The sequence below is a fragment of the Schistocerca nitens genome, chromosome 2 (genome assembly GCF_023898315.1).
Source record: "Schistocerca nitens isolate TAMUIC-IGC-003100 chromosome 2, iqSchNite1.1, whole genome shotgun sequence".
NCBI classification, from domain to species: Eukaryota; Metazoa; Arthropoda; class Insecta; order Orthoptera; family Acrididae; genus Schistocerca; species Schistocerca nitens.
In genome coordinates this window covers 679,766,569-679,792,645 of record NC_064615.1, presented here as the reverse complement: position 1 = coordinate 679,792,645, position 26,077 = coordinate 679,766,569, and the positions used below count along the sequence as shown (strand labels likewise).

Here is a 26,077-nt window from a genome sequence, read left to right as displayed (position 1 = left end):
CCAGGTCGGGAGGGTAGTTGCGGGATGCGAAAGCTGTTGTCAGGTTGTTGGTGTAATGCTTCAGGGATTCCGGACTGGAGCAGATTCGTTTGCCACGAAGACCTAGGCTGTAGGGAAGGGACCGTTTGATGTGGAATGGGTGGCAGCTGTCGTAATGGAGGTACTGTTGCTTGTTGGTGGGTTTGATGTGGACGGACGTGTGAAGCTGGCCATTGGACAGGTGGAGGTCAACATCAAGGAAAGTGGCATGGGATTTGGAGTAGGACCAGGTGAATCTGATGGAACCAAAGGAGTTGAGGTTGGAGAGGAAATTCTGGAGTTCTTCTTCACTGTGAGTCCAGATCATGAAGATGTCATCAATAAATCTGTACCAAACTTTGGGTTGGCAGGCCTGGGTAACCAAGAAGGCTTCCTCTAAGCGACCCATGAATAGGTTGGCGTACGAAGGGGCCATCCTGGTACCCATGGCTGTTCCCTTTAATTGTTGGTATGTCTGGTCTTCAAAAGTGAAGAAGTTGTGGGTCAGGATGAAGCTGGCTAAGGTAATGAGGAAAGAGGTTTTAGGTAGGGTGGCAGGTGATCGGCGTGAAAGGAAGTGCTCCATCGCAGCGAGGCCCTGGACGTGCGGGATATTTGTGTATAAGGAAGTGGCATCAATGGTTACAAGGATGGTTTCTGGGGGTAACAGATTGGGTAAGGATTCCAGGCGTTCGAGAAAGTGGTTGGTGTCTTTGATGAAGGATGGGAGACTGCATGTAATGGGTTGAAGGTGTTGATCTACGTAGGCAGAGATACGTTCTGTGGGGGCTTGGTAACCAGCTACAATGGGGCGGCCAAGATGATTGGGTTTGTGAATTTTAGGAAGAAGGTAGAAGGTAGGGGTGCGGGGTGTCGGTGGGGTCAGGAGGTTGATGGAGTCAGGTGAAAGGTTTTGTAGGGGGCCTAAGGTTCTGAGGATTCCTTGAAGCTCCGCCTGGACATCAGGAATGGGATTACCTTGGCAAACTTTGTATGTGGTGTTGTCTGAAAGCTGACGCAGTCCCTCAGCCACATACTCCCGACGATCAAGTACCACAGTCGTGGAACCCTTGTCCGCCGGAAGAATGACGATGGACCGGTCAGCCTTCAGATCACGGATAGCCTGGGCTTCGGCAGTGGTGATGTTGGGAGTGGGATTAAGGCTTTTTAAGAAGGATTGAGAGGCAAGGCTGGAAGTCAGAAATTCCTGGAAGGTTTGGAGAGGGTGATTTTGAGGGAGAGGAGGTGGGTCCCACTGTGATGGAGGACGGAACTGTTCCAGGCAGGGTTCAATTTGGATAGTGTCTTGGGGAGTTGGATCATTAGGGGTAGGATTAGGATCATTTTTCTTCGTGGCAAAGTGATACTTCCTGTAAGTCTTTCCGCTCCCGGGATTGGAATGACTCCTTACCCTCTCCCTTAAAACCCACATCCTTTCGTCTTTCCCTCTCCTTCCCTCTTTCCTGATGAGGAACAGTTTGTTGCGAAAGCTTGAATTTTGTGTGTATGTTTGTGTTCGTTTGTGTGTCTGTCGACCTGCCAGCACTTTCATTTGGTAAGTCACATCATCTTTGTTTTTAGATATATTTTTCCTACGTGGAATGTTTCCCTCTATTATAACCATAAAACAGAATTACATTGTTATCATATCAACTGATGTTAAAACCAGTAAAAAGTACCCTGGAAACAATCATTTGGAAGACAAAAACAAAACAGTACGAAGTGAGAACATTAATTTGGAAAACAACAATAAAAAAAATTACACTTCCCTGCCATATTATGGAACATTTAGCATGGATATTGCAGCTATCTTTATAAAACACATGTCTTTTTTTGACAACAGTTAATTTAGGGCTGATTTTGGCTAATGGTGTTGACAAGAAAAAAAAATTATATATTTCATGAGTCTGGTGTGTATATAATCCAGTGCTCCAATTGCAATGTAAGTTATGTGGGATAGATCAGGTGTAAAATAAAAGTTGGCTTCAGCAAACATGTAGCTCTGAAGAGGAGGGATAGAGCAGGTAAACCCAAATTTTTCCACCCATGTAGTTGGGAGTAGATGTCTCATGTGAAGTTGCTGCATTGAGCCGAGAAGGGAAGGTTTATTGACCTTCTGGCGACCACCTGCTTAATGAGTAGGTGCTAGTAAAAAATACCCACTTTTGGCAGCTTTTTGTAGGAAATAGTATCTTGACTGTCCATTATACAACAGACTGTTAATTTATTGTATGAGTGAACTGTTTGTATTTATTTCAGTTTTGTTCTTGTCTTCCAGATGACAGTTACTTTGCTGGTTTTAACATCAGCTGGCATGATGATAATGGAAGTCCATTTTACATTTGGCTTAATGGTTCTGTTTTTACTATTAGTAGATGGCTTGATAATATGCTGTCAGAGAGGTGGAGCTCTATCAGGTATCGAAAACCCATTAACTTTTTGACTGTTATTTGTATACTCTTATTTGTACACTCTTATTCAACAAAAACTTTTTTTAAGTTTTAAAAATTTGTCAACGACACAAATATGAAAGTGTGTAAATGAATATTTGTTTAAATATTTGGTTCTGTAATGTAAAGCTCTTTAGATTATTACCTTGCTCAAATGTAATCACAGACTCTTATTGCACGATTTTATGATGTATTATTTTACTACAGATTTTTCATCAATATAATCCCACAGGAGACACAACATGTCCTTTATGAATGTGCCTACATGTAAATTCTGTTGCTTGTTTTTATACATTTACATATTTGCTCTGTAATTTGCATAGCACAGAAACTCCGTATTTTAAGGTTATGGTCTCTAACAAAAATTCAAATTGAGGTTCTTACATGTATACTCCAATAGAGGGCACTACAGGTCCTTGATGATGCTCATTGAGGAGTAAAAGTATTTATTGCACAAAAGTGTGTAATCAGAATAATAGCTGGAGTCCACCCAAGATCATCCTGCAGACATTTATTTAAGGATCTAGGGATATTCACAGTAGCTTCTCAGTATATATACTCTCTTATGAAATTTGTTATTAACAACCAAACCCAATTCAAAAGTAATAGCAGTGTGCATAACTACAATACTAGGAGAAAGGATGATCTTCACTATTCAAGATTAAATCTAACTTTGGCACAGAAAGAGGTGAATTATACTGGCACTAAAGTCTTTGGTCACTTACCAAATAGTATCAAAAGTCTGACAGATAACCAACAAGTATTTAAGAAGAAATTAAAAGAATTTCTGAATGACTCCTTCTACTCCATAGAGGAATTTTTAGATATAAATTAAGGAAAAAAAATAAAAATAAAAAAATAAAAATAAAAAATAAAGAAAAACAAAAAAAACACAATAAAATAAAGTTGTTATATTAACTTAAGTATGTTGTTAAATTAACCTAATTATGTCATGTATTGGAAAATTCGACTCGTTCCACATCATTACGAAATATCGTATTCATGATCCATGGAACTAGTATTAATCTAATCTAATCTAATCTAATCTAATCTAATCTAATCTAATCTGTGCTAGTTGCAAGCAATGACCTCACTTTTGTTTCTGCCATGTAAAGGCTAGTGTCAGTTGACACAAGTTAATGCTCCAACTTGTTGGTACCTGTGTAACTCTCCTGGTGATGGTATGTTATTCCTGTGTTCTAACTTATATGGATTCCTATAACTGTGTTACATACACATTTTGTACCTGTTCTGATTTTACCTGTTTTTGCATTTTAGCACTGATGATGACTATATTATAGTTGAATTGTAGATGTGCAATAAATTACAGATTTTTACAATTGACCACTATCCTTCTTTAAATTTGAGTATTCAATGGTTGCTGTGGACACAGGCATCCAATGGATTCCAATTAGGTTAATGAGATTTTGTTTAAAAATGACTAAATACAAAACACTGTGCTAACAAATACTTCATACTGGAGGCTAACAGATTCACTTCAACACCATCTCGCAGGAACGATTGGTCACTGTGTTATAATGCCAACTAGGTAGGGGCAAAATGCTTGAAAGTACCTTCGAACTCCTGTCTATAGAATCATAAGCAGGTACCGGCGGAGGTGCCGGAAATTGGTGCAGTCCAGACACAAGATGATGAGAGGCCTGGAAAGGTGCAATGTTAGAGGGATATGTTCAGCTTACCACCAAGCCAGCTCTGGTAACATTTGCTCAGGTTGGATTGACTTATGCATCAAAGGCTGCGCTGCTAACCAGAATTTAAAAAAAAATAAAATAAAAGCAAAAATTTCAACACTTTTTATAAAATGAGATTACATATGCCTATTTTCATCACTACAAAGATGCTGTTTATATAACAGAACATAATAATTCAACAAATCAGAGTTTGTCCTTGAGACCCTGATTTATTTATTTCTCTTCTCCAACCATTGGTCGAAGATCAATAAAGCATGTAACATGCATGATGCTCAACTATGCTTACACCCCCATATGCTCAAATTTCTCTGAATTTACAGGCATGACCACTGTATAAGGTATATATGGGAGAAATAACTATGTTGAGCAACTTTGTTTGCAGAATGTGTGTTCCCAGAATTTCAACAATAAGTTTTCCATGTTTCACAAAACCTCTCTTCATGAATCTGCCACTTGGGTTGAATAAATACCTCTGTAACACTCATATGCAGACTAAATGAACCTATGATAAAATATCTGGCTTTTTTTTAAATTTTCACTATCTCCTTTCGTAATTACAGTTATAACATTCTAAGAGCGATTTCCATGACCTCACTTTTCATTCTGTGACAAGTCTTGTTTTTGGTAATGAGTTTATTCCAAAATATATCCACAAGTTAATAAACAATATATTTGTCTGTGATGATGATATCATTACAAAAATACTGGGTTTATTCATTAGGAAGTCTTCAATCCAGGAATAAAGCTATTCTGATTTTCTAAAAGCTCATATTCTGTTCAACTGTTGACAATTTGAAACTATTTCAGTTGTCTTCAAGACATTAAGGAACATGGCATCATGTCAAACACCATTATCTACTACCTTCTGGATCTCACAAATGAACAAATTGCAGCAGGGTTGTGCAACAATCGAAAGGGGGAAGTGCAGTAAGATCTTCTTCAGAGGGAAAGGTCCAAATGATAGAATTCTATCCCAAATCCCATGCCACTTTCCTTGACGTTGATCTCGCCTTCACTGAAGGCCAGCTATATACTTGCGTCCACATTAAACCTACTACCAAACAACAGTACTTACATTTTGACAGTCACCATTCTTTCCACACCAAATGTTCCCTCCCATACAACCTTGGCATTTGAGGCAAATGTATTTGTTTGGATTCAGATTCTTTACAGCAGTATACCACCATTCTCACCTCAGCCTTCACTGCACTTGATTACCCCACAAGCCTAGATAAAAAGCAGATTCCCCGGGCCATCACATTCAATCCTGATACTACTGATCAATCCACAAAACAGCTTCAGAGCACACCATTGGTGACACAGTATTATCCTGGTCTGGAATGCATTAATCATCTACTTTGACAGGGCCATAACTTCCTAAAATCATGCCCTGAAATGAGAACCATCCTGTATGAAATTTTGCCCACCACACCTAGAATAGCTTTCTGTTGCCCTCCCAATCACCACAATATTCTTATCAGACCCTATGCTCCTTCTGCACTCCTCTTCCTACCCTACATCTCCTACCCCTGTGACTGTCCCTGCTGCTCCCTCCTACCACCACCTATAATAGCCCTGTTACTGGCAAAACATATACTATCAAAAGGAGAGCCACCTGCCAAACAGCATGTCGTATACCAGCTATTATGTAAACACTGTTCAGCCTTCTACATCGGCATGACTATGGCCATATTACCAATTAGGATGAATGGGCATAGGCAGAGGGTGTATACTGGCAACTCACAATATCCTGTTGCAGAACTTGCTCTACAAGATAACATTCGTGACCTCGGCACCTGTTTCACCATATGTACCATCTGGATTCGTCCCCCAACACCAGTTTCTCAGAACTCTGCAGGTGGGAACTAGCACTACAACATGTCCTTGGTTTTCGGCACCCACCTGGCCCTAATTTACATTAATTTCTTCCGTCTCAGCTTTTATTCACTGTAGCTACTCTTTGCTTCACTCCATTTTAATTTTCTACATCTTTCATTTCTTTCCCATATATTTTACACCGCTCGCCTCCCATCTCTCTTATGTACAATGCACGTAGCTTTTCACTCTTATTAACTCACACACGATGTTTTAGTAGTAATCTCTGTCTTGCATGTTACCCTGTCTTCCACTTTTAAGCTCTTGGGTTTTCAAATCTCATCCAATGCAGTCCCCAACAATCAGTCTTTCCTTCTCATCCCATATGGTAAGTCTCCCCGACCCGCAGCTCTGGGTGACTTTCCCGAAATCTACCTCTTTTCCTGGACCTCTCCAGTCCATTTTCTTCGCCCTTCTTCCTTCCCCTTCCATGCTTCTGCCTGAAGAAGGAGCCACTGGCTCCGAAAGCTTGCCAATCACAACAGTCTTTTATGTGTGTGTTCTGTCACCGCTTGGTGAGTAGATATTTTAACTATCCAATTAAGTAAAGTGATAGAATTCAGTATTTTGGTCTTTGTTATCCTATATTTTGGTGTCAGCAATTGATAGCTGACTCTGAACTGATAACTGCAAGATCAAAATATCTTTGCATTTTTTAGATGTTTTCACACTGCTATATAATTCACTGAACACTTCTTACATTGCTCTCCTTCCGCTCCAACAGACTTTGTAAAGTTTTCACTCATTACTTTTACTGACTTTGTTTAAATCTGTGGTGAAATTCTCTTTGCCTCTGTGGTAATTTTTTAGAGTGGCTACTGAACCATCTATTACAATCTTATTTGGCACATATTTATGTGATTCACAATGGTCTTTGAATTCATGCTTTTGATTCTCAACATTTTCAACCGCAGAGGTGAATGTTCAGTGTTGACTACACAGGTAATCAGCGTCCACACATATCCGAAAATCTGCAACTCAAGGTTCATGGAATACCATATTATTCTACAAAATTCCAGAATGTATACATGCTTTTCATAACTGCACTCCCCTCCCCCTCTCTCTCTCCCACTCCCTCTCTTTCTTCAAACAATGGAAAATCCAGGATGGAATGTAACAATATTACGAAAAGGAATGTTGCTACTCAGCAAATAGCAGAGATGCTGAGTCACAGATAGGCACGGCAAAAAGACTGTCACAAATAAATCTTTTGGCCAGTAAGGCCTTGGTAAAAAATAGAAAACATACACACACACACACACACACACAAATGCAACTCACACACACAACTGCAGTCTCAAGTAACTGTAGCCACACTGTGAGCAGCAGCACCAGTGCATGATGGGAGTGGCAACTGGGTGGGGGTAAGGAGCAGGCTGGGGGGGCGAGGGGGAGAGATAGTAGGGTAGGGTTGGCAGACAGTGGTGAAGTGCTGCAGGTTAGACAGAGGGCAGGGGAGAGGTGGAGAGGGGTAGCGGAAAAGGAAAGAAGTAAAACACGGTCTGGTGGTGCAATGAGACTATGTAGTGCTGGACTGGGAACAGGGAAGGGGCTGGATGGGTGAGGACAATGATTAACAAAGGTTGAGGCCACAAGGATTCTGAGAACGTAGGATGTATTGCAGGGAAGTTACCACCTGCGCAATTCAGAAAATCTGTGTTGGTGGGAAGGGTCCATATGGCTCAGGCTGTGAAGCAGTAATTAAAATGAAGGATGTCATTTTTTGGCAGCGTGCCAGTTATGTACTGATAAGTTAGACCTTTATAAATCATTTAATGCAGATTTAGTACATAACATACTTGTAATTCATGATATGAATTTATCAGGTTTTTAGAATATGGTTGGCAGTACCTGTCATCAAATATTCAGGCACAAATCACATAACTTCTGTAAAATATTGTTCTTAACCCATGCACATGATGAATGCTGAAGGCACAGACAGATCACAATAAGAATTCAGAGTAGTGATCTCTCACATTATGACAGTAAATGTGAGTTCCTCTCCGCCATATTATGGGGAGATATTAGACTGAAGCTCTCGTCCAAGACGGTTAATAACGGTTAATGAAGGAGCTTTGTGTGTGTTTGCTCTTAGTTAACATTTGATGACATCACTGATGTATTTGATTGGATGGGTATTTGACTACTCCAAAGGATAGTATGTCACCTGAATTTCATCATCATGCTCACTGGACTACAGTAGTGCTACTCTGACCCTCTAGTACTCTTGAAAATGTAGTGTCTATTGGTACCACTACCAGCCATAAAGTGTTGCAAGTGAACAACAGTATTATTAATAAATGGTACTTTAAAAGATTAACGCTTCCTGTATAAACAATATCAAGTCACCTGTGCTATAATTCTTTGACCAGCTGCCTATATTAATCACGAAATGTATGATCTAAATGAACATACTTCTGAAAGGTGTGTCACATTTTCCTATGATCACTGATGTGATTTAAAAGGAAGTGTGGTTCACAACCCTGTGCAACGGATTTCCATTGCTCTGCAGTCCAAGTATGACATTCGCATATCAACTGCAACTGAAGACCGACAGGATGATTTTTGTGAACTCCCAGCAATGTGTGGCCTGCATTTGTTCAGAGGTACATGTTCATAATACCCTCACTGGTCAAGGTATTGGGCAGCTATGTGTGCACAAAGGACTGTGTTTGGATGAAGTTAAGCAATGAAAAACTTTTTCATTGCTATTTGTACATATCTGTGCTAATGTGATACAACAGGAGCAAGTTAAGACACCAATTCTAAGAGTTACAGCAACAGTTTATACAGAACTGACATTCTGTCCCCCAATCTAAAACACACAGAAACTTTTGTAGTATATATGCTGTATTTTTACAGTATATAAAAGGCTATGTATAATATGTATAATGGTTTAACAAAGCTGAAGTTCATGTTGTGTTATTCATAAACTGTTACCAACAATATGTCTTCTTGTAAGAATTAAACAATGTATAAAAAAACATAGGTCACAATAACAAAGTGGATGCAGAATAACTCGCATAGCAACAATTAATGCTTGGCTATACCTTCTGTTCTGCAAACTGTTGTCATATTCCTCTGCTACCCCTGGATGAAGAGAACTGTGGCAAAATGTAATTGCTCTGTTTCGTTGTCATTACATGCATTGTTTCTATGTGCCATGATTATTTCATGCAACAGAGTGTGTGAAGGTAGCAGTGAAAATAAAACAGAAAAATGTGGTTGCTACAAAGAAATTCATTAATTTTCTGCTGCTTAGTGTGGTCACATCAATCTGCATTCCCAGTGCTGTAATGTTTCAATAAAATGAGAAACAATGGCATAATCCCATTGCATATAATAATAGTAGCTCAAAGAACTGCAGAAGCCTCGAACACAGAAGTAGTATTGTGGATGTTTTGAAAGAACAATACAGTGTTGCCGAAAAAGGAGCTGGTTCATCTGAGCTACAGACACTCAGCAAAAAGATAAAAGAAGAACATGTACATGTATCAACATGATGTAGTTCTTTTTCATATATATGTGGTGAGAATATTATGAAAGAAGATAACATCCAATCTGTGTATTTCATTTTGCAAGGCCAGATTACTTAGGGAAGCAAGACATCCTTATCACATGGCACAAATAATCTACAAGAAGTGGAATAGTGTTGTACACTACAAAGAAAATTTTTCAGTTGATAGGAAAAGTATAGCTAAATTGAAAATAATAAACAAATGTACTTATATATAAAGGAAATTCCAGTAGCTGTTCCACAGATATAACAACATTTAGAAGGGAAGTGATTCTGATCTGAGTGAGATTTACCCTCCCACATATGTTCTTACATCTTTTCAGTGTTTGCAGTCATTGTGCGTGTTTCACATATTGAGTGAATGACTTCTACAGCTTTTAAATAGAGGTCTTACTTCATGTACCTCACTATGAAGGAATATCACTCTCTGCAAGAGTAAAAACTGCACACAGGCTAGTGGGAACAAGAAATTACACAGTTTATCTTTAAATGTGATTAGCTGATGTATTTAAATGCTGGATCCAGATTGTTATGTACAACAAAAATGATAACATTTTATTGAGGAGAGTATCTTCCTTGAAATGATAGAGCTACTATGATTCTGTGCAGCAAAATTATTAATGGATCAGTACATATCAAATAAAATGGTTTGGACCTCATAGTGTTGGATACTTATTATTTTTTATTTCTTGCATGGATCCACAATGTAGTTGTTGATGTTCTTGTAGTCTTCAGTCTGAAGACTGGTTTGATGATGTTCTCCATGTTGATCTAACCTATGCAAGCCTCTTCATGTCTGAATTATTACTACAACCAATATCCATTTGTAACTGCTAACTGTAGTCACAACTTGCTTTCCATCTGCACTTTTTAGCTAACTCTTTGAACTCCAATACCAAATCAACAATTCCTTGATGCCTCAGCAAGTGTCATATCAACTAGTCCCCTCCTTTTAGTCTAGTTGTACCCTATATTTCTTTTCTCTCCAATTCGGTTCAGTATCTCCTCATTATCAGAATGAAATCTCCACTCTGCAATGGAGTGTGCACTGATATGAAACTTCCTGGCCGTTTAAAACTGTCTGCTGGACTGAGACTCAAAATTGGGATCTCTGTCTTTTGCAGGCAAGTGCTCTAACAAATGAGCCACCAAAGCACACTCATAACCTGTCCTCCCAGCTTTACTTCTGCCAGTGCCTCATCTCTTGATGAGGAGTCAATGTACTGGTATAAGCAAAGCTGTGAGGACATGTCATGTGTTGTGCTTGAGTATCTCAGTTAGTAGTGCACTTGCCTGTGAAAGGCAAAGGTCCCAACTTTGAGTCACAGTCTGGCACACAGTTACACCCCCTTATTAATTACATGTCATCTATCCATTTAATCTTCAGCATTCTTCTATACCACCAGATTTCAAAGTCTTCTGTTCTCACTGTCTGAACTGCTTATTGCCCTTGTTTAACTGCTGTACAACGCTACACTCCAGACCTTCAGAAAAACTTCCTAACATTTAAATTTATATTCAGTTTGAACAAATTCCTTCCACATTGCCTACCGTATTTACTCGAATCTACGCCGCACTCGAATCTAAGCCGCACCCGAAAAATGAGACTCGAAATCAAGGAAAAAAAATTTTCCCGAATCTAAGCCGCTCCTGAAATTTGAGACTCGAAATTCAAGGTGAGAGAAAAGTTTTAGACCGCCCCTCCAAATCGAAAAACAGTTGGTCCATTGTAACGTGAAACACGATTGAGGTCGAATGGATGAAGATACAGCTACAGTAGTTTGGTTCGAGTTGTAAGCTTAACAGTTAAGCTTTACCAGGTAGCCATTGCTGTGTGTCAGGCGCTCCGTCCGTATTTATACGGGTACCCTTCCTTTTTCGCGTGCTTCGTCTGGTTTGAATTGATTGCTTATTTTGCTTTGATCTGATAAGTGCCGTTCTCTTTGTTATGGGTATTTATGTCACTCTAAGCTGAAAATGCATTATTTACGACCTGTCGCCGCTCGCGGCATGGTTTGCTTTTGTGCGCGCTACCGCGGCTTAAAAAAAAAAAAAAAAAGAAGAGGAATTGTCTAATAAGCGAAACAATGGCGCGAGTCTGCTATTTGTTGTTACTTAAACTGCTGCTTTCTTTGATAATGATCACCAAGAACCAAATAATAGACTGCGTATGATAGAAGGTTTTCTGAACGAGAGATTAGCGAAAATTTTTCTCCGATTGAAAATCTTTGCAGACGACTCTTTAGTACATTACATTCTGCACAGAAATTAGGGTGATCTTAGATTTAAATATCTAGTCAGTTGCCGTGCTTAGTTTCTGACTGTATCACTATTCAGCTTAAGAATAATACGAATATAAACATGACATGATATGTATATTCTTCCGCGTTTGCTGTTCTAGTTTCGTAGTTTATTAGGCAAGGCAGACAGGATTTAAATGAAATAGCAGCAAACACGAAAGAATACATGGCATAATGTTTACATTCTTCTACCTTTTAATTTATTTATCGACGCAGAGGTTTTGGCGCCAGTATTTATCTTTGTGCCTGCAAAGCATACCTATGCAGCGCGACATATATTTGACGTCAGAAGTTAGTTGTGGCGACACCTACCAACATTTTTCAGAACTTCCGCTTACTTTGCACTCGATTCCAAGCCGCAGGCGGTTTTTTGGATTACAAAAACCGGAAAAAAAAGTGCGGCTTAGATTCGAGTAAATACGGTAATTATTTTGATTACATTCCATTACACTTGTTTTATTACTTTTTATGCTCATCTCACCCCCCCCTCCCCCCCCCCCCCCCCCCCCCGACAGCATCCATTACTTTCAACTACTCTTTCAAACCCTACCTATCTCCAACAATGTCACTGGCAAACCTCAAAGTTTTTACTTCTTCTATCTGAACTTTAATTCAATTCCTTCACTAACTTTTTCTTTGTTTTTCTTTAACACAATGTACAGACTGAATAACATAGGCCATACACTACAACACTGTCACACTCCCTTCTCAATTATTCTTTTCTTTCATGTTCTTTGGTTCTTAGAACTGCAATCTGGTTTCTGTACAAGCTGTATATAAAATTTCGCTCCCTGTATTTTATCCTTGCTACCTTGTGGACTGTGTTCCAGTCAACAATGTCAAAAGTTTTCTCTAAGTCTATAATTGCTATACATGTTGGTTGGCCTTTCTCTAACCTATCTTTTAAGATAAATCATAGGGTCAGTACAACCTTGAATGGTTCTACAGAAACATTTCTGTAGAACCCAAACTGATCTTTTCCAAGGCCTGCTTCTACCAGTTTTTTCCATTCTTCTGTAAATAACTTGTGTCAGAATTTTACAACCATTACTTATAAAATTGTTAGTTCGGTAGTATTCACACGTGTCAGCACCTGCTTCCTTTGGTGTCGGTATTATTACATTGTTCTTGAAGTCCAAAGGTGTTTCACCTGTCTCACATATCTTACACATCCCAAGGAATAGTTTCAATAATTTTGAAGGAATATCGTCTACTCCATGAGCCTTGTTTTGACTTAGATCTTTCTGCACTCTGTCAGATTCTCCTCACAGTATCATCTCAACTTCATCTACTTCTTCTTCACTTTCTATAATATTGGCTTAAACTTTATTGTAGAGCCTCTCCATAAATTAATACAATCTTTTACCTTTCCCTTCTTTGCTCAGAAAGGACCTGCCATTAAAGCTCTTGATATTTGTACAACTCCTGCTCTTTTCTCCAAAGGATCTCCTTGGTCTTCCTATAGTGGGTATCTATCTTTCTCGTAGTTTCTCACATTTCTCCATGCTTACATTTGTCGTCCAGCCATTCCTCCCTAGTCATTTTGCACTTTCCGCCAATCTCATTTTTTAGACATCTGTACTCTCTTGTGCGTGCTTCATTTGCTATATAGACCCACTGAGTAAATGAAAAGTACAGAATTTCATACTTGTTTATGCACAAACAATTATTAGTTTTTCAAATTTCAAGAAATGAAAACTGATCATTTTTATGATATTGTCATGAAGCAGAAATGTCTTCAACTTCAAAACTGTCGATGATAGAAGGTGAAACTGATGTCTTTCTAAAGGTCTTGATTTGAGTTTTAATTTGATATGTAAACACACTAAAAGTGTAGCTTTTTCTTGGTTTGACTAAAAATAAAAAGTAAATATATACTTTGGAAAAGCTCATTAATGGCCCATTTGTTTTTTCAAAACAAAAATATGTTTTTCATTTGTTGTTTACAAATGGTGACATCAATTTGAAGTTGGAGAAAGAATGGGTTCTTAGGACATAAAATCAAGAGCCAAACCTTGACTATTTTAGAAATGACAAGATCTGAAAAGGAGAGAGATACTTGTGGGAAAAAAATGGCTTACTTACTGAAGGAACTAGAATTGAACAGTTGTTTAAGAATGGATGAGAAATGCCTTTTATGACTGCTAAAGCTTGTCAACCCACATTCAATGAGAAAGAATACCATTATTGTGATGAGAGGAGCTGTAAGCTGTGAAGAGAAGCTCTCAAGACCTTTCATTCAGTTCAGGTAAATTTTTACAATTATTGTGTAAAATTATTCCTGAAACATGTGATATTATTTACAGGTGCCTTTGGAAATACATCATGGCAAAGCAAAATAAATAAAACAAATGGTGTTCATGTAAACTTTGTGTATTTATTCATGTGTGTAGCATAAAAGACGCCCCCTTTAAGTCTGAGAACCACATTTCAAAGTAAAAGGTAAAAAAAATGGCCAAAAATGACAGTAGTGTGCATCATGTAATATTTCTGGCATAACCACAAGCGCTGGAACGAAGACGAATGGAAGACCAGAGAAGGCGGTGAGGAAAAACATCGGCCAATGGTGCAGGGAATTGGACTGTGCCACACCAGGAATGACATCTGAAAGAAGTGAATACAAGCGCCGCTCCTGCCGGCCTCGGGTCTCAGATTGCCTCAGTGTACTGACATTAGTGGAACATATTTGCAAAGCATGCTACAAGAACCACTAGTTGTGATCCTTATCAGGTACTTGTCTGGACTTTCCTATAGTGAGGACTATTACTGTTGGCATGCTACTTGTGACACTGATGTATCTCCAAAGCTAAGTATTGTCAATTGCTTTATAGAAATAAAACTACTAATGTTATTTGTTTGAATTGTTGTACAGCATTCTGATAACGCTGCATCCCTTAGGCATCCTATTAGCGATGTGTGGGCAAGACCCAAAAACTGGCAACAAGGTGTTAGAAACAATCCCCGTGCCTGACAGCTACTGACTTTTTTGTGTATATTGTGTCGGCGCCATAATTCTCTGTTTTCTTTACTTTGCAGGAGCATTCGCTTTGCTTTACCAGTTTCTTGCAGTTTTTGCTAATCAGTGTTTTCAGGTGGGCATTGCAGAGAATTTTTTGATTTTGTCATTATTTCCATTGCGTGGCATATAAATTTTTTTGCATTTGTGTCTTCCAAAATGCCTGCTCCACCTGTCCTGCCCCCTGCTCAGGTGCCGCAGCCACAAGTGTTAGATGCAACTCAGCTAATGCAGATGTTTCAGTTTCAGACTCAACAAATATCCTTGTTACTCAACACGGTGCAGCAACTACTGGCCAATGCGGCGTGCCCGACAGAAGAAGCACCGCCTGCTCCAGCTGCTATACCACCTTTACGGCAGTTTTGTGACCAAGAAGAGGAATGGCTTGAGTGGTTGTCTCAGTCTGACACCCACATCATCACCCCCAACATACCACATACTGTGAAACTTCCCTATCTATTATCCACAGTAGGAAGTACAGTGTTCAGATTAATCCAAAAGTAATAAATACACCAACAGTTACATAAGAGAAAAAGCACTTAGCAACTGTTAGAAATGTAAAAAATTGTTACATAGCAGTTGGCATGGCCATAACTTTTAATAATGAAATAAATATATTTTATGAATGAAAGTCCGCTAGCTGGTCTTTATTTCAGTTTTTAGGTTACACTTATGATATGTATTGGAAATGAAATCTAAAAACCAAAATACAAACGAAATACATTTTCCATTTCATTTCCTATAAGTACTGGGAATAAAACCTATCATTCACTTCTCAGTGTGCCGCATGAAACCATTATGGATTCGTTAAAAAATGAAACAAGTGCTTCATTTCTTGGATCTCTTATTTCTACACCGTCTGACTGACATGTCTCACAAACATCTGCAATCTTTTTAAGTTTCATAAACCGTATTTGAACAGTTTATTCCTGCACCACACAGTGACAGAAGACAGACTTTTGTTGAATGGTTGGCACAACAGCAGTGTAAATGACACAAATTGTTGGGATAAGTGGTGGCTGGGTGGAAGGGGGGGGGGCGGCGACTGGCGAGTTGATATACCCAACTGACTACCCAACTACAGAAACTGTTCAGTCAACAAGCCTACTCAAGCATGGTCTATTGGTCTGTCGACCGATAAATTGGTTCATGAGTAGGGCCTTTAATACAACTACGAACAGCACTACATACAGTACAGATATTGTTAGGCTGGCAATGTTTGGAGACAAACCGTTTAAGAGATATGAATTGCTCCAACTTTTAAAGTCTCCTACTTTTAGCTACAGAGACCAAAGCTTAAGAAAATTTCTTGCTTAATGTTTGTAAACTCTACTTGAAAGCCAACACCTTTTCAGCATTGTAATACTTCAATTGCACTTTCTTTTTGTTTCTTTCTGTTAACATTCATGAAATTTAAATGGCAGAAAATTAATAATTATGATAATACAAAAGTGGGTAGGGGATTCCATTCTGAACACAAATGATTAGAAGAAACTTCTAAAAAATGTTGTAAACAGCAGGAAAACATTTTATTTCGAGAATATAAAAGCAGAGTTATACTGTAGTTAGTAATCTGTTTCTGCTTTCCTTTAAGTACACAAATTGTTTCATCTCAGTTCTTCATCATAACATGATATAGCACTGCTCTCATTGTTGGGCACACGCGTCCCTTTAGCCTAACTATAAACACAGCATGAAAAAATATCACACACTGCAAATAACAGAAATAAAAACTTGCGTAACTAGGCAGAGAAGGAAAAGAAGCAAGAGTACAATGTAATATCATATAGAAATAATACACTCCTGGAAATGGAAAAAAGAACACATTGACACCGGTGTGTCAGACCCACCATACTTGCTCCGGGCACTGCGAGAGGGCTGTACAAGCAATGATCACACGCACGGCACAGCGGACACACCAGGAACCGCGGTGTTGGCCGTCGAATGGCGCTAGCTGCGCAGCATTTGTGCACCGCCGCCGTCAGTGTCAGCCAGTTTGCCGTTGCATACGGAGCTCCATCGCAGTCTTTAACACTGGTAGCATGCCGCGACAGCGTGGACGTGAACCGTATGTGCAGTTGACGGACTTTGAGCGAGGGCGTATAGTGGGCATGCGGGAGGCCGGGTGGACGTACCGCCGAATTGCTCAACACGTGGGGCATGAGGTCTCCACAGTACATCGATGTTGTCGCCAGTGGTCGGCGGAAGGTGCATGTGCCCGTCGACCTGGGACCGGACCGCAGCGACGCATGGATGCACGCCAAGACCGTAGGATCCTACGCACGCCACTTCCCAGCAAATTAGGGACACTGTTGCTCATGGGGTATCGGCGAGGACCATTCGCAACCGTCTCCATGAAGCTGGGCTACGGTCCCGCACACCGTTAGGCCGTCTTCTGCTCACGCCCCAACATCGTGCAGCCCGCCTCCAGTGGTGTCGCGACAGGCATGAATGGAGGGACGAATGGAGACGTGTCGTCTTCAGCTATTAGAATCGCTTCTGCCTTGGTGCCAATGATGGTCGTATGCGTGTTTGGCGCCGTGCAGGTGAGCGCCACAATCAGGACTGCATACGACCGAGGCACACAGGGCCAACACCCGGCATCATGGTGTGGGGAGCGATCTCCTACACTGGCCGTACACCACTGGTGATCGTCGAGGGGACACTGAATAGTGCACGGTACATCCAAACCGTCATCGAACCCATCGTTCTACCATTCCTAGACCGGCAAGGGAACTTGCTGTTCCAACAGGACAATGCACGTCCGCATGTATCCCGTGCCACCCAACGTGCTCTAGAAGGTGTAAGTCAACTACCGTGGCCAGCAAGATCTCCGGATCTGTCCCCCATTGAGCATGTTTGGGACTGGATGAAGCGTCGTCTCACGCGGTCTGCACGTCCAGCACGAACGCTGGTCCAACTGAGGCGCCAGGTGGAAATGGCATGGCAAGCCGTTCCACAGGACTACATCCAGCATCTCTACGATCGTCTCCATGGGAGAATAGCAGCCTGCATTGCTGCGAAAGGTGGATATACACTGTACTAGTGCCGACATTGTGCATGCTCTGTTGCCTGTGTCTATGTGCCTGTGGTTCTGTCAGTGTGATCATGTGATGTATCTGACCCCAGGAATGTGTCAATAAAGTTTCCCCTTCCTGGGACAATGAATTCACGGTGTTCTTATTTCAATTTCCAGGAGTGTATGTTCCCTGTCCATGAGACAAATGTGAATTATCAAATTTTACAATAAATATAAACCAACTAGACTGTCTTTTCATACTGAGACCTGATGTTTGAGCAATATCAAGCTATTATTACTGACTTTGTTTGACAAATCAATCTGATGAATTCTGACCAATGAAGATTTAATATTAAAAATACCTACGATATGTACATTCTTGTGAATTACACAGATATTGAGTCATGAACTCACATATAATATGCAACTAGTTTACAATATTAATTATAACTACCCTAGGTCCATTTGGAAAGACATATGTAATCCATATAGCTTACCATTTATCTCCAAAACTAAGCATTTGCATATCAGTTGCATGAAGCATGAAGGAAACCAACCTGAGCAAAAGTTACTCCACACAAAAAATTTGTCAATGTATCACAACAAACTGAACACTATACAAGTTTTAATGACAAGGATGAGTGCCAAACATCAGCACTTTTAGTCTGATGCTCTTCATATGGAACAGGTCTAACTTGCTTTAGAACTTTATTTGTGATTCAGGCAATAATGTCAAGGTTTTGTTTTCTTTACTCTCTATCTATGTTTCAATACAGCTGTACTACAAAAGGCTTACAGTCAAGCACCAATAAAGTATCAAACACAATATTTTACAGCTGTGTTGAAATGTGAAGGAGTCATCGGCAACAAGCAGAGTATATTGTTTCATTACAATGTTACTTTATTTATGACAAGAGAAATAAATGAAATACTCAGAAATTAATTCAACAACTTTGCAAGCACAAAGGTAAAGCTTCATCCTTGTCACTGTCACCATTATCAGAGAACATATTGCATAGTGTGAAATGAGTCAACCAAAGGTGCAGTTAGCATCAGTACACTTCATGCTGTGTTATGTACAGCCTTGTAGGTGTCTAGTGAGAGGAATCCACCAATTACCAAAAGAAAAAGTCCGAAGTCTCTTATTAGATAAAAGATGACACACAATTACTGAGAGAGAAAAAGAAAGAGCTCAGTAAGATTTGTGAAGATAAAGAAAATAAAGTGAAATGTAAGTGCTTGAACAATAAAATATAAAGTAATTATGCAAGCTTACATGCACACATAAAAGTTTTAATACAAGTACTGGTTAATGATGATGCAACTTGATGATTCAACACTTCTGTCCACACACTCTTTACTTCTGGTGATTTGTGGCTTCCTCTCCAGCAGCCCGATGAGCTACATCACTGCTGACAAATCTTTGTCAGGTTCAGTAACTTGACACGAATTTTACTAAATGATGAAACTAGATGACCATACAAATGCCACACAATTCTGACAGGTACTGTGATCTCTACCATTACTGTGAAGGAAACGTGTTAGACCATCCAACTGGAAGTTTTTTTTTAATGAAGCAGAAATGCTTTGATTAAAATCAGTTGTTGAGCACTGCAGTAAGAGTTATGTAGATCTCAATAGAAAAATTCACATAATTTTTCTGTATATGCTGTTGAACTGACTGCAAGATACACTCCTGACAAAAAAGTAAAATTGTTCTAGATAAATATGAATAAAAACGCACTTTTCAATTTCAGAAAATTTTGAATTATTCATGCCAAGGGTAATATGTTAACACTGCACCCTCTATGTTTAGGTTCTAAAGAGGAAAGAGACACAAAAAGTAAATTAGACATAATCTTAAGTGAAATATTACATTAGCCACCTGAAATATTAAAAGGCAACTACATAACTTTCACATCTCTGTGTGCTTTCATTTGTATGAGAATTCTTACAATTCCACTTTTATGTCTATTAGTATCATGTCAGCTCTTACTGAAAGCTGTAACAATAACTTGAGCTTTAAATAAAATTAAAGGGAAAGAAATACTTGAAACAATCTCAAAATTTAAAATATTGTACATATTTAGTGTGAGGCACTCACAGGTTGCTGTATTTGCTGCTGCTGTTGCATCTGCACTTGCATCTGCTGCATCTGCAACTGTGCAGCAGGCTGTGTGAGCATTTGTTGCAATGCCTGACTTTGTGCTAAGAGCTGCTGCTGGATCTGCATGTTTTGTGCCATTGCTGTCTGCAAGAAGGCACGCTGATAAGCAGCAGCCACGCCTGGGTCCACACCGGGTGCAGCTGCTGGTGCCGTTGGTGCAGCACCAAAAGGTGTTGGCAAGCTCAGACCTGTGATAGTATTCACATATGAATTTTTTGCTCTTGTAGCTGGCAGCATGCAACTCTTTTAATTCTTAAAAACATGTCTACTTTTCTCATTTCTATAAAAATTTTCTATTTCATTGTGATAAGTAAGACATATCTAGTGCTACCGAATCAGTTACTACACCCACATACTTAATCTCAAGACTGAGTAACAACTTAAGGCACATATTGTGCTTTCACTGTACATCACTGTATATGTGCAGATACGGAGAAAAAGGAGCACTCACCTATATGTATATGATGAAAGCTAAGCTTTTCTGCCTATTAGCATATAATGACAAATTAAATAATAATGAGCTCATGATAGATTATATTAAATCATTGTCACTTCTCTGTGGTTCTTTCTTGATATATTATCAACTGGTGTTCTTATTGAGATTCAAAATTCATTCTCTATTACTGATGATGGGTGGAAAGTTGAGTAGTCTACAAGATTAGCTACTCATGCTGACAAAACATTAAAAAAAGTTAAACAACTGTTGGCTAAAGATCCCAAAAATTGTGCCAACAGGCATTATAACATGTAAAGCAAGCTGACTGATCACCAAAAAGCACAGGGACAATCCAAATAAACAGAGACAAAATTGCTATTACCATAATTTCAGCAACATTTCCAATGTAGAAATTCCACTTCTGCACAACAGTTACAACCACTAAAAGTATCCCCTGCTTCGCTTGACACACCAATAGGGAGAGGAAAAAAGGGCCATGTGCATTTTTGTAGTATAGTTTGAAATGTGAGATAGGCACACTGAGAATATTAAGGAAAGACTTGTACAACTATTCAAATGTTATTCAGAAGTAAAGAAACATGAGCTCCCAAGAACAAACTTTGTTTACAGCCAGTTACATTGACTCACTGTTGTGTGGTATTGATATTCATTACTTTGCAACAAAGTCACCACTATTATTCAATAAACTGTACCATCAGTACATTAAGACATCAGTGCCTCCCCCACCCCCAATAAGAAATCTGTCAATTTTCTGCAGTCACATTGTGACTACATGCTGAACATCTATACTAGATGAAAAAATAGATGTAAACTGCTGGTACGAGATTAGGACTATAAGGGAAATAGCCCAATGCAAACATCAATAGAATTCTCATTTGCAGCTAAGTAAGTATATGAATACTGACCTGGGAATGGCATATGTATTTTAGAGCACACTATTCAACACAACTGTTGTTAACTGAGCTCCATGGGAGGCATCTATGTCTTGAAAAAACTGAGGTAGTTCTTGGCTACTGCTGATTCAATGACAGTTTCTGATAAAAATGAATAAATGGAAAATCCATCCTTCCCACCAACACCAGCTTTTCTGAATTGCGCAGGTGGGAACTTTCTCTGCAATACATCCTATGTTCCCGTAGTCCTCCTGGCCTGAACCTTCATTAGTTATTGTCCTCGTCCATCCAGCCCCTTTCCTGTTCCCATTCCAGCACTACACAGCTCTCATTCCACCACCAAATCCAGTCTTTTTATTTCTCTCCTTTTCTGCTACTTCCTCCCCCCTCCTCACCTCTCCCCTCCCCTCTGTCTAACCTGCAGCACTTTGCTGTCTGTCACCATACTATCCCTCCCTCTCCCCACCCCAACCTCCTCCTTACCACCCAGTCGCCACTCCCATCATGTATTGGTGCTGCTGCTCACAGTGTGGTTTCAGTTGCCTGAGACCGCAGTCATGTGTGTGAGTTGCGTTTGCGTGAGTGTGTGAGGTGTGTCTATATGTATCTATTGTTGATGAAGGCCTTAATGACCGAAAGTTATAATTGTGAGAGTCTTTTTGTGGTGCCAATCTGCGACTTAATAGCTCCGCTATATGGTGAGTAGCAACTTTCCTTCTCTAATATTGTTAAATCAATAAATGGAAATAAGTTGTTAGTCAGATGCAAAGTGCTTCCCATTCGACCATGTCAATGGATAATACCGAATCTTCCAGGAAACAACTGCTCAATAAATGCACTACACTACTACAGGATGGATACAAGCCAGTGGTGGCAGTATTGTGCTACGAGGGTTACGCTAGTGGGGTACACTAGTACTTGCAGTCATTGCAGACGATGTCATGTGCACAGTAGTCGTATTATTGTAGTCCATTTGCACACCTTCATAGGTAATGTCTTCTTCAATGGACAGAAGATTTCCAACGGTACAACTATCCATGCCACAAGATCAGAAATGTTTCTAATAACCTGAGGAGATCAATAACCAATTCCTATTGACATCCTGGCCTCCAAAGCCAACCACAATGAAAATAACAGAATACAAACTTGCAGTATACAGACAACCTGTCCATAATCTATAGAATATGAATGGTGTCATTAACACACTCACCTCTGCAGTCAAGGTTACTAATGCAAGCATGTGCAGTGGCAATTGATTCAAGGGTACCCTATTTGAATCCTGATGGTGCAAGAAGCTTTTCTTCATCAGTTCTTAGCAGGAGAGGGGAGATCAGGTGGTGGTTCCTGATAAACAAAATTTACACTGATGCTCCAGATTAAATTCCTAAAACTGACTCACTGACTGAGGGTATGTGCCACTGTTTTTGGTGATCTATCAGATGGAGACAAACTTCGTGCTACTCCAGAGAAGCAGGTTTGTGCTGGACTGGGTTTACCTTTCCCTTTTCTCAATGTCATAGCACACAAACATAATACCAAACTACTCACACGTCCATCTCAGTCACCTACACTCAACAGATACTCTTAAAGAGACAACTCTTACACACAGAGTGGGAAACAGGCATTGTATGCAGAGGAAGAAATCCCCGTCCTCATAAGGTGACTGAACCTGCCCCTTGGTATATCCCAGCCAACAATGCTACATGTATCTTTATTTCTTTTGACAACATTTACCTACAAGCACTTACAGAATTGTTGTCTTGCATCTGCTCCATATAACTATACACAGTTCAGTCTAATCACAATGTAATAACTGTTTGCTTGGTTTTTCTCTTGATATGTCATATAACATATTGGTCAAATGCATTATTCATGACAAATTTATCTGGTGCTCTCACCCAGTTCCAATTACATACACTAAACATTTAACAAAACCTTCTGTTATCCTGTTAGGTTAAAAAAAACTTAGTCTGTAAATTCCATATCCCCAGTTTACTTTGTACAACTATCTTTAACACTTATAGCTAGTATACACAGATGAAGATGTCTCAATGGCAATAACAAAACACTAAAAGGAGAAATGACTTTAAAATAAAATATTGTATTTTTATGATATTGAAAAGTCCTGTAAGGAATGCAAACATTTAAATCAGTGAATATTGTCATGTTGTAACCATAATCAAATCCAAATCCAAAAGCAGGGTCATCAATGAAATACAGCAATTAGCACTGAAAGCACATTTATTATGAACACCAACACACAGACAGAACTCCATCAAATCTTCTAGAACATACAAACATAAGAAATTTTGAGAAACTTCCAGAAATGATATATACCAAATAATTGCTGGTATCTGGTTTGAACTGGCAACACACAACCTGCCAGCCAGCAACACTAACCACTAAGCTACAATGCACGAAGCATGGCACATGGCATTTTCCCTCTCCTGGAGAAAGAGTGTTCCACTGTGTCAGTAGTTCTCGTTGGAGCACCCTGAATCTAAATCTTCTCAATAGTGTTCTGTATGGCAGCACCAGGACCTCGCATTCTGGTCGTGTTGCCACATCCTCTTCACTATGTGCGTCAACAGTAGTCCCACCCACTGAATCTTCACGACAGTCTAGTGGGTCTTCAGTTTCCTTGGACAAGAAGACCCCATCATTGATCTGCACCTCAGAACTCTAGTAGGGCTTCACAAGGAGGACATGGGTGACATCTCTGCACTTCTGTCTTCCTGATGAAAGGTAATAATCCTTGACATTATATGTAACATCCACTACCCAATAGCTCCATTACTCACGCAGGAGTGAAAGTCCATACCAAGTCTCCCAACCTGTATCTCATTGTCTGGTGCTTGCCATTTTACTGCTCTTGGTCCTTCTCCTGGGCATCCAGAGTCTGTATGTGAGCCAGCTGTCTTGCCTTTTCAGACCTGGTGATGAGCTGTTCCATGTACTCATCCTGATTACTGCCTGGGTGAAACAGGAATAATGTATCCATTGCTGTTTTGGCCACGCAACTGGGGGTCCAGCAGAATGGCATGAAGCCTGTTATGTCTTGCTATACCGTGTTGTATGTGACTATCATGATGGGAAGTATTGTACCTCAATTTATCAGTTCGACATCAATGTACATTGAGAGCATACCTGCCAACATCTTATTAAAGCATTCTGTAATGCCTTTCATCTGTGAATGTAGGCTGTTATGACCCTGTGGATCCTGTTGCAATGTGAAATTATCTTTGATACTAGCTAGTCTCCACTGGAAAAGTTTTCCACAATCAGAGATCATTACACAGCAGACTGTGCACTTCAAAATGATGTCTTCTACAAGGATCTTTGCAATTTCCTGAACTTTGTCAGTCAGCACCACTTTGATGACAGCACAGCAGGTGAGGTAGTCAGTGCAGACTGTTGTTGTTGTGGTCTTCAGTCCTGAGACTGGTTTGATGCAGCTCTCCATGCTACTCTATCCTGTGCAAGCTTCTTCATCTCCCAGTACCTACTGCAACCTACATCCTTCTGAATCTGCTTAGTGTATTCATCTCTTGGTCTCCCTCTACGATTTTTACCCTCCACGCTGCCCTCCAATACTAAATTGGTGATCCCTTGATGCCTCAGAACATGTCTTACCAACCAATCCCTTCTTCTAGTCAAGTTGTGCCACAAACTCCTCTTCTCCCCAATCCTATTCAATACCTCCTCAATAGTTAAGTGATCTACCCATCTAATCTTCAGCATTCTTCTGTAGCACCACATTTCAAAAGCTTCTATTCTCTTCTTGTCCAAACTATTTACCGTCCACGTTTCACTTCCATACAGACTGTAATTTGTCAGGAGCTTCCCCATGAGTTCAACTCTAATGTGATGAAATGGCAGTGCTGCAGGCATAATTGGTGCCAACTGACCAAATTAACTGCAGCACATGCTTCTGTCATTGACATTCCTTACAGTGGCTCACATTGTGTCTGACACATCGGTAGAGACCTGGCGAGTGATAGCTGCATCTATTTCCATCTAGAATCTTCAGAAATCCCATGTGACCAAATGATGGATCTTCATATAAAAGCTTCACGACAGCTGGCTGTAGATGAGCAGGACAATGAGCCACTATTCCTGCCCCATCAATACATAGTTCCTTTTATAAAATGTTCTGTTTATTAATTGGAATTGTTATTTTGTCTGTTCCTCCTTCTTCAAGGCTTCTACAATTTTCAGCAATGCTGGATATTTCCTTTCTTCAGCAGCAATGGTACTTGATGCTGTGATGACTGAGATTTCATCCACAATGCTTTGTTCTGCCAAAGGAAACCTTGAAAGGCAGTTGGTCTCCTTACGTTTACATCCATTTTTGTATAACTATGTGACATCCTACACCTGAAGCCTGAATTCCCATCTTGCAAGCTGACCCCTGGGATCCTTCGGACTAGTCAGTCAGCAAAGAGAACAGTTGTCCATCAAAAACGGTTATGGTTGGCCAAATAAATATGGTCAGAACTTGTTGATGGCCCAAACAACTGCAAAACAGACTTTCTCAATTTTATAATAGTACATCTCAGACTTGGAGAGTACTCTGGAAGCATAAGCTACCACCTTCTCAGCACCTTCCTGAATTTGCATTACAACTGCAACTATACCATAAGTGCCAGAGTC

General features: G+C 39.8%; 1 protein-coding gene across 1 annotated transcript in view; it reads right to left on the bottom strand.

Moving 5' to 3' along the window:
• The window catches only part of LOC126236813 (unconventional myosin-XV), a 498,803-nt gene that overhangs the window by 290,984 nt on the left and 181,742 nt on the right, over positions 1-26,077 (bottom strand). Inside the window, exons 31-32 of the mRNA XM_049946408.1 lie at positions 20,012-20,262; positions 4,043-4,129 (exon numbers count right to left, since the gene is read on the bottom strand). Of these exons, the coding sequence (XP_049802365.1) occupies positions 4,043-4,129; positions 20,012-20,262 (338 nt within the window). The remainder of the gene's footprint in view (positions 1-4,042; positions 4,130-20,011; positions 20,263-26,077) is intronic.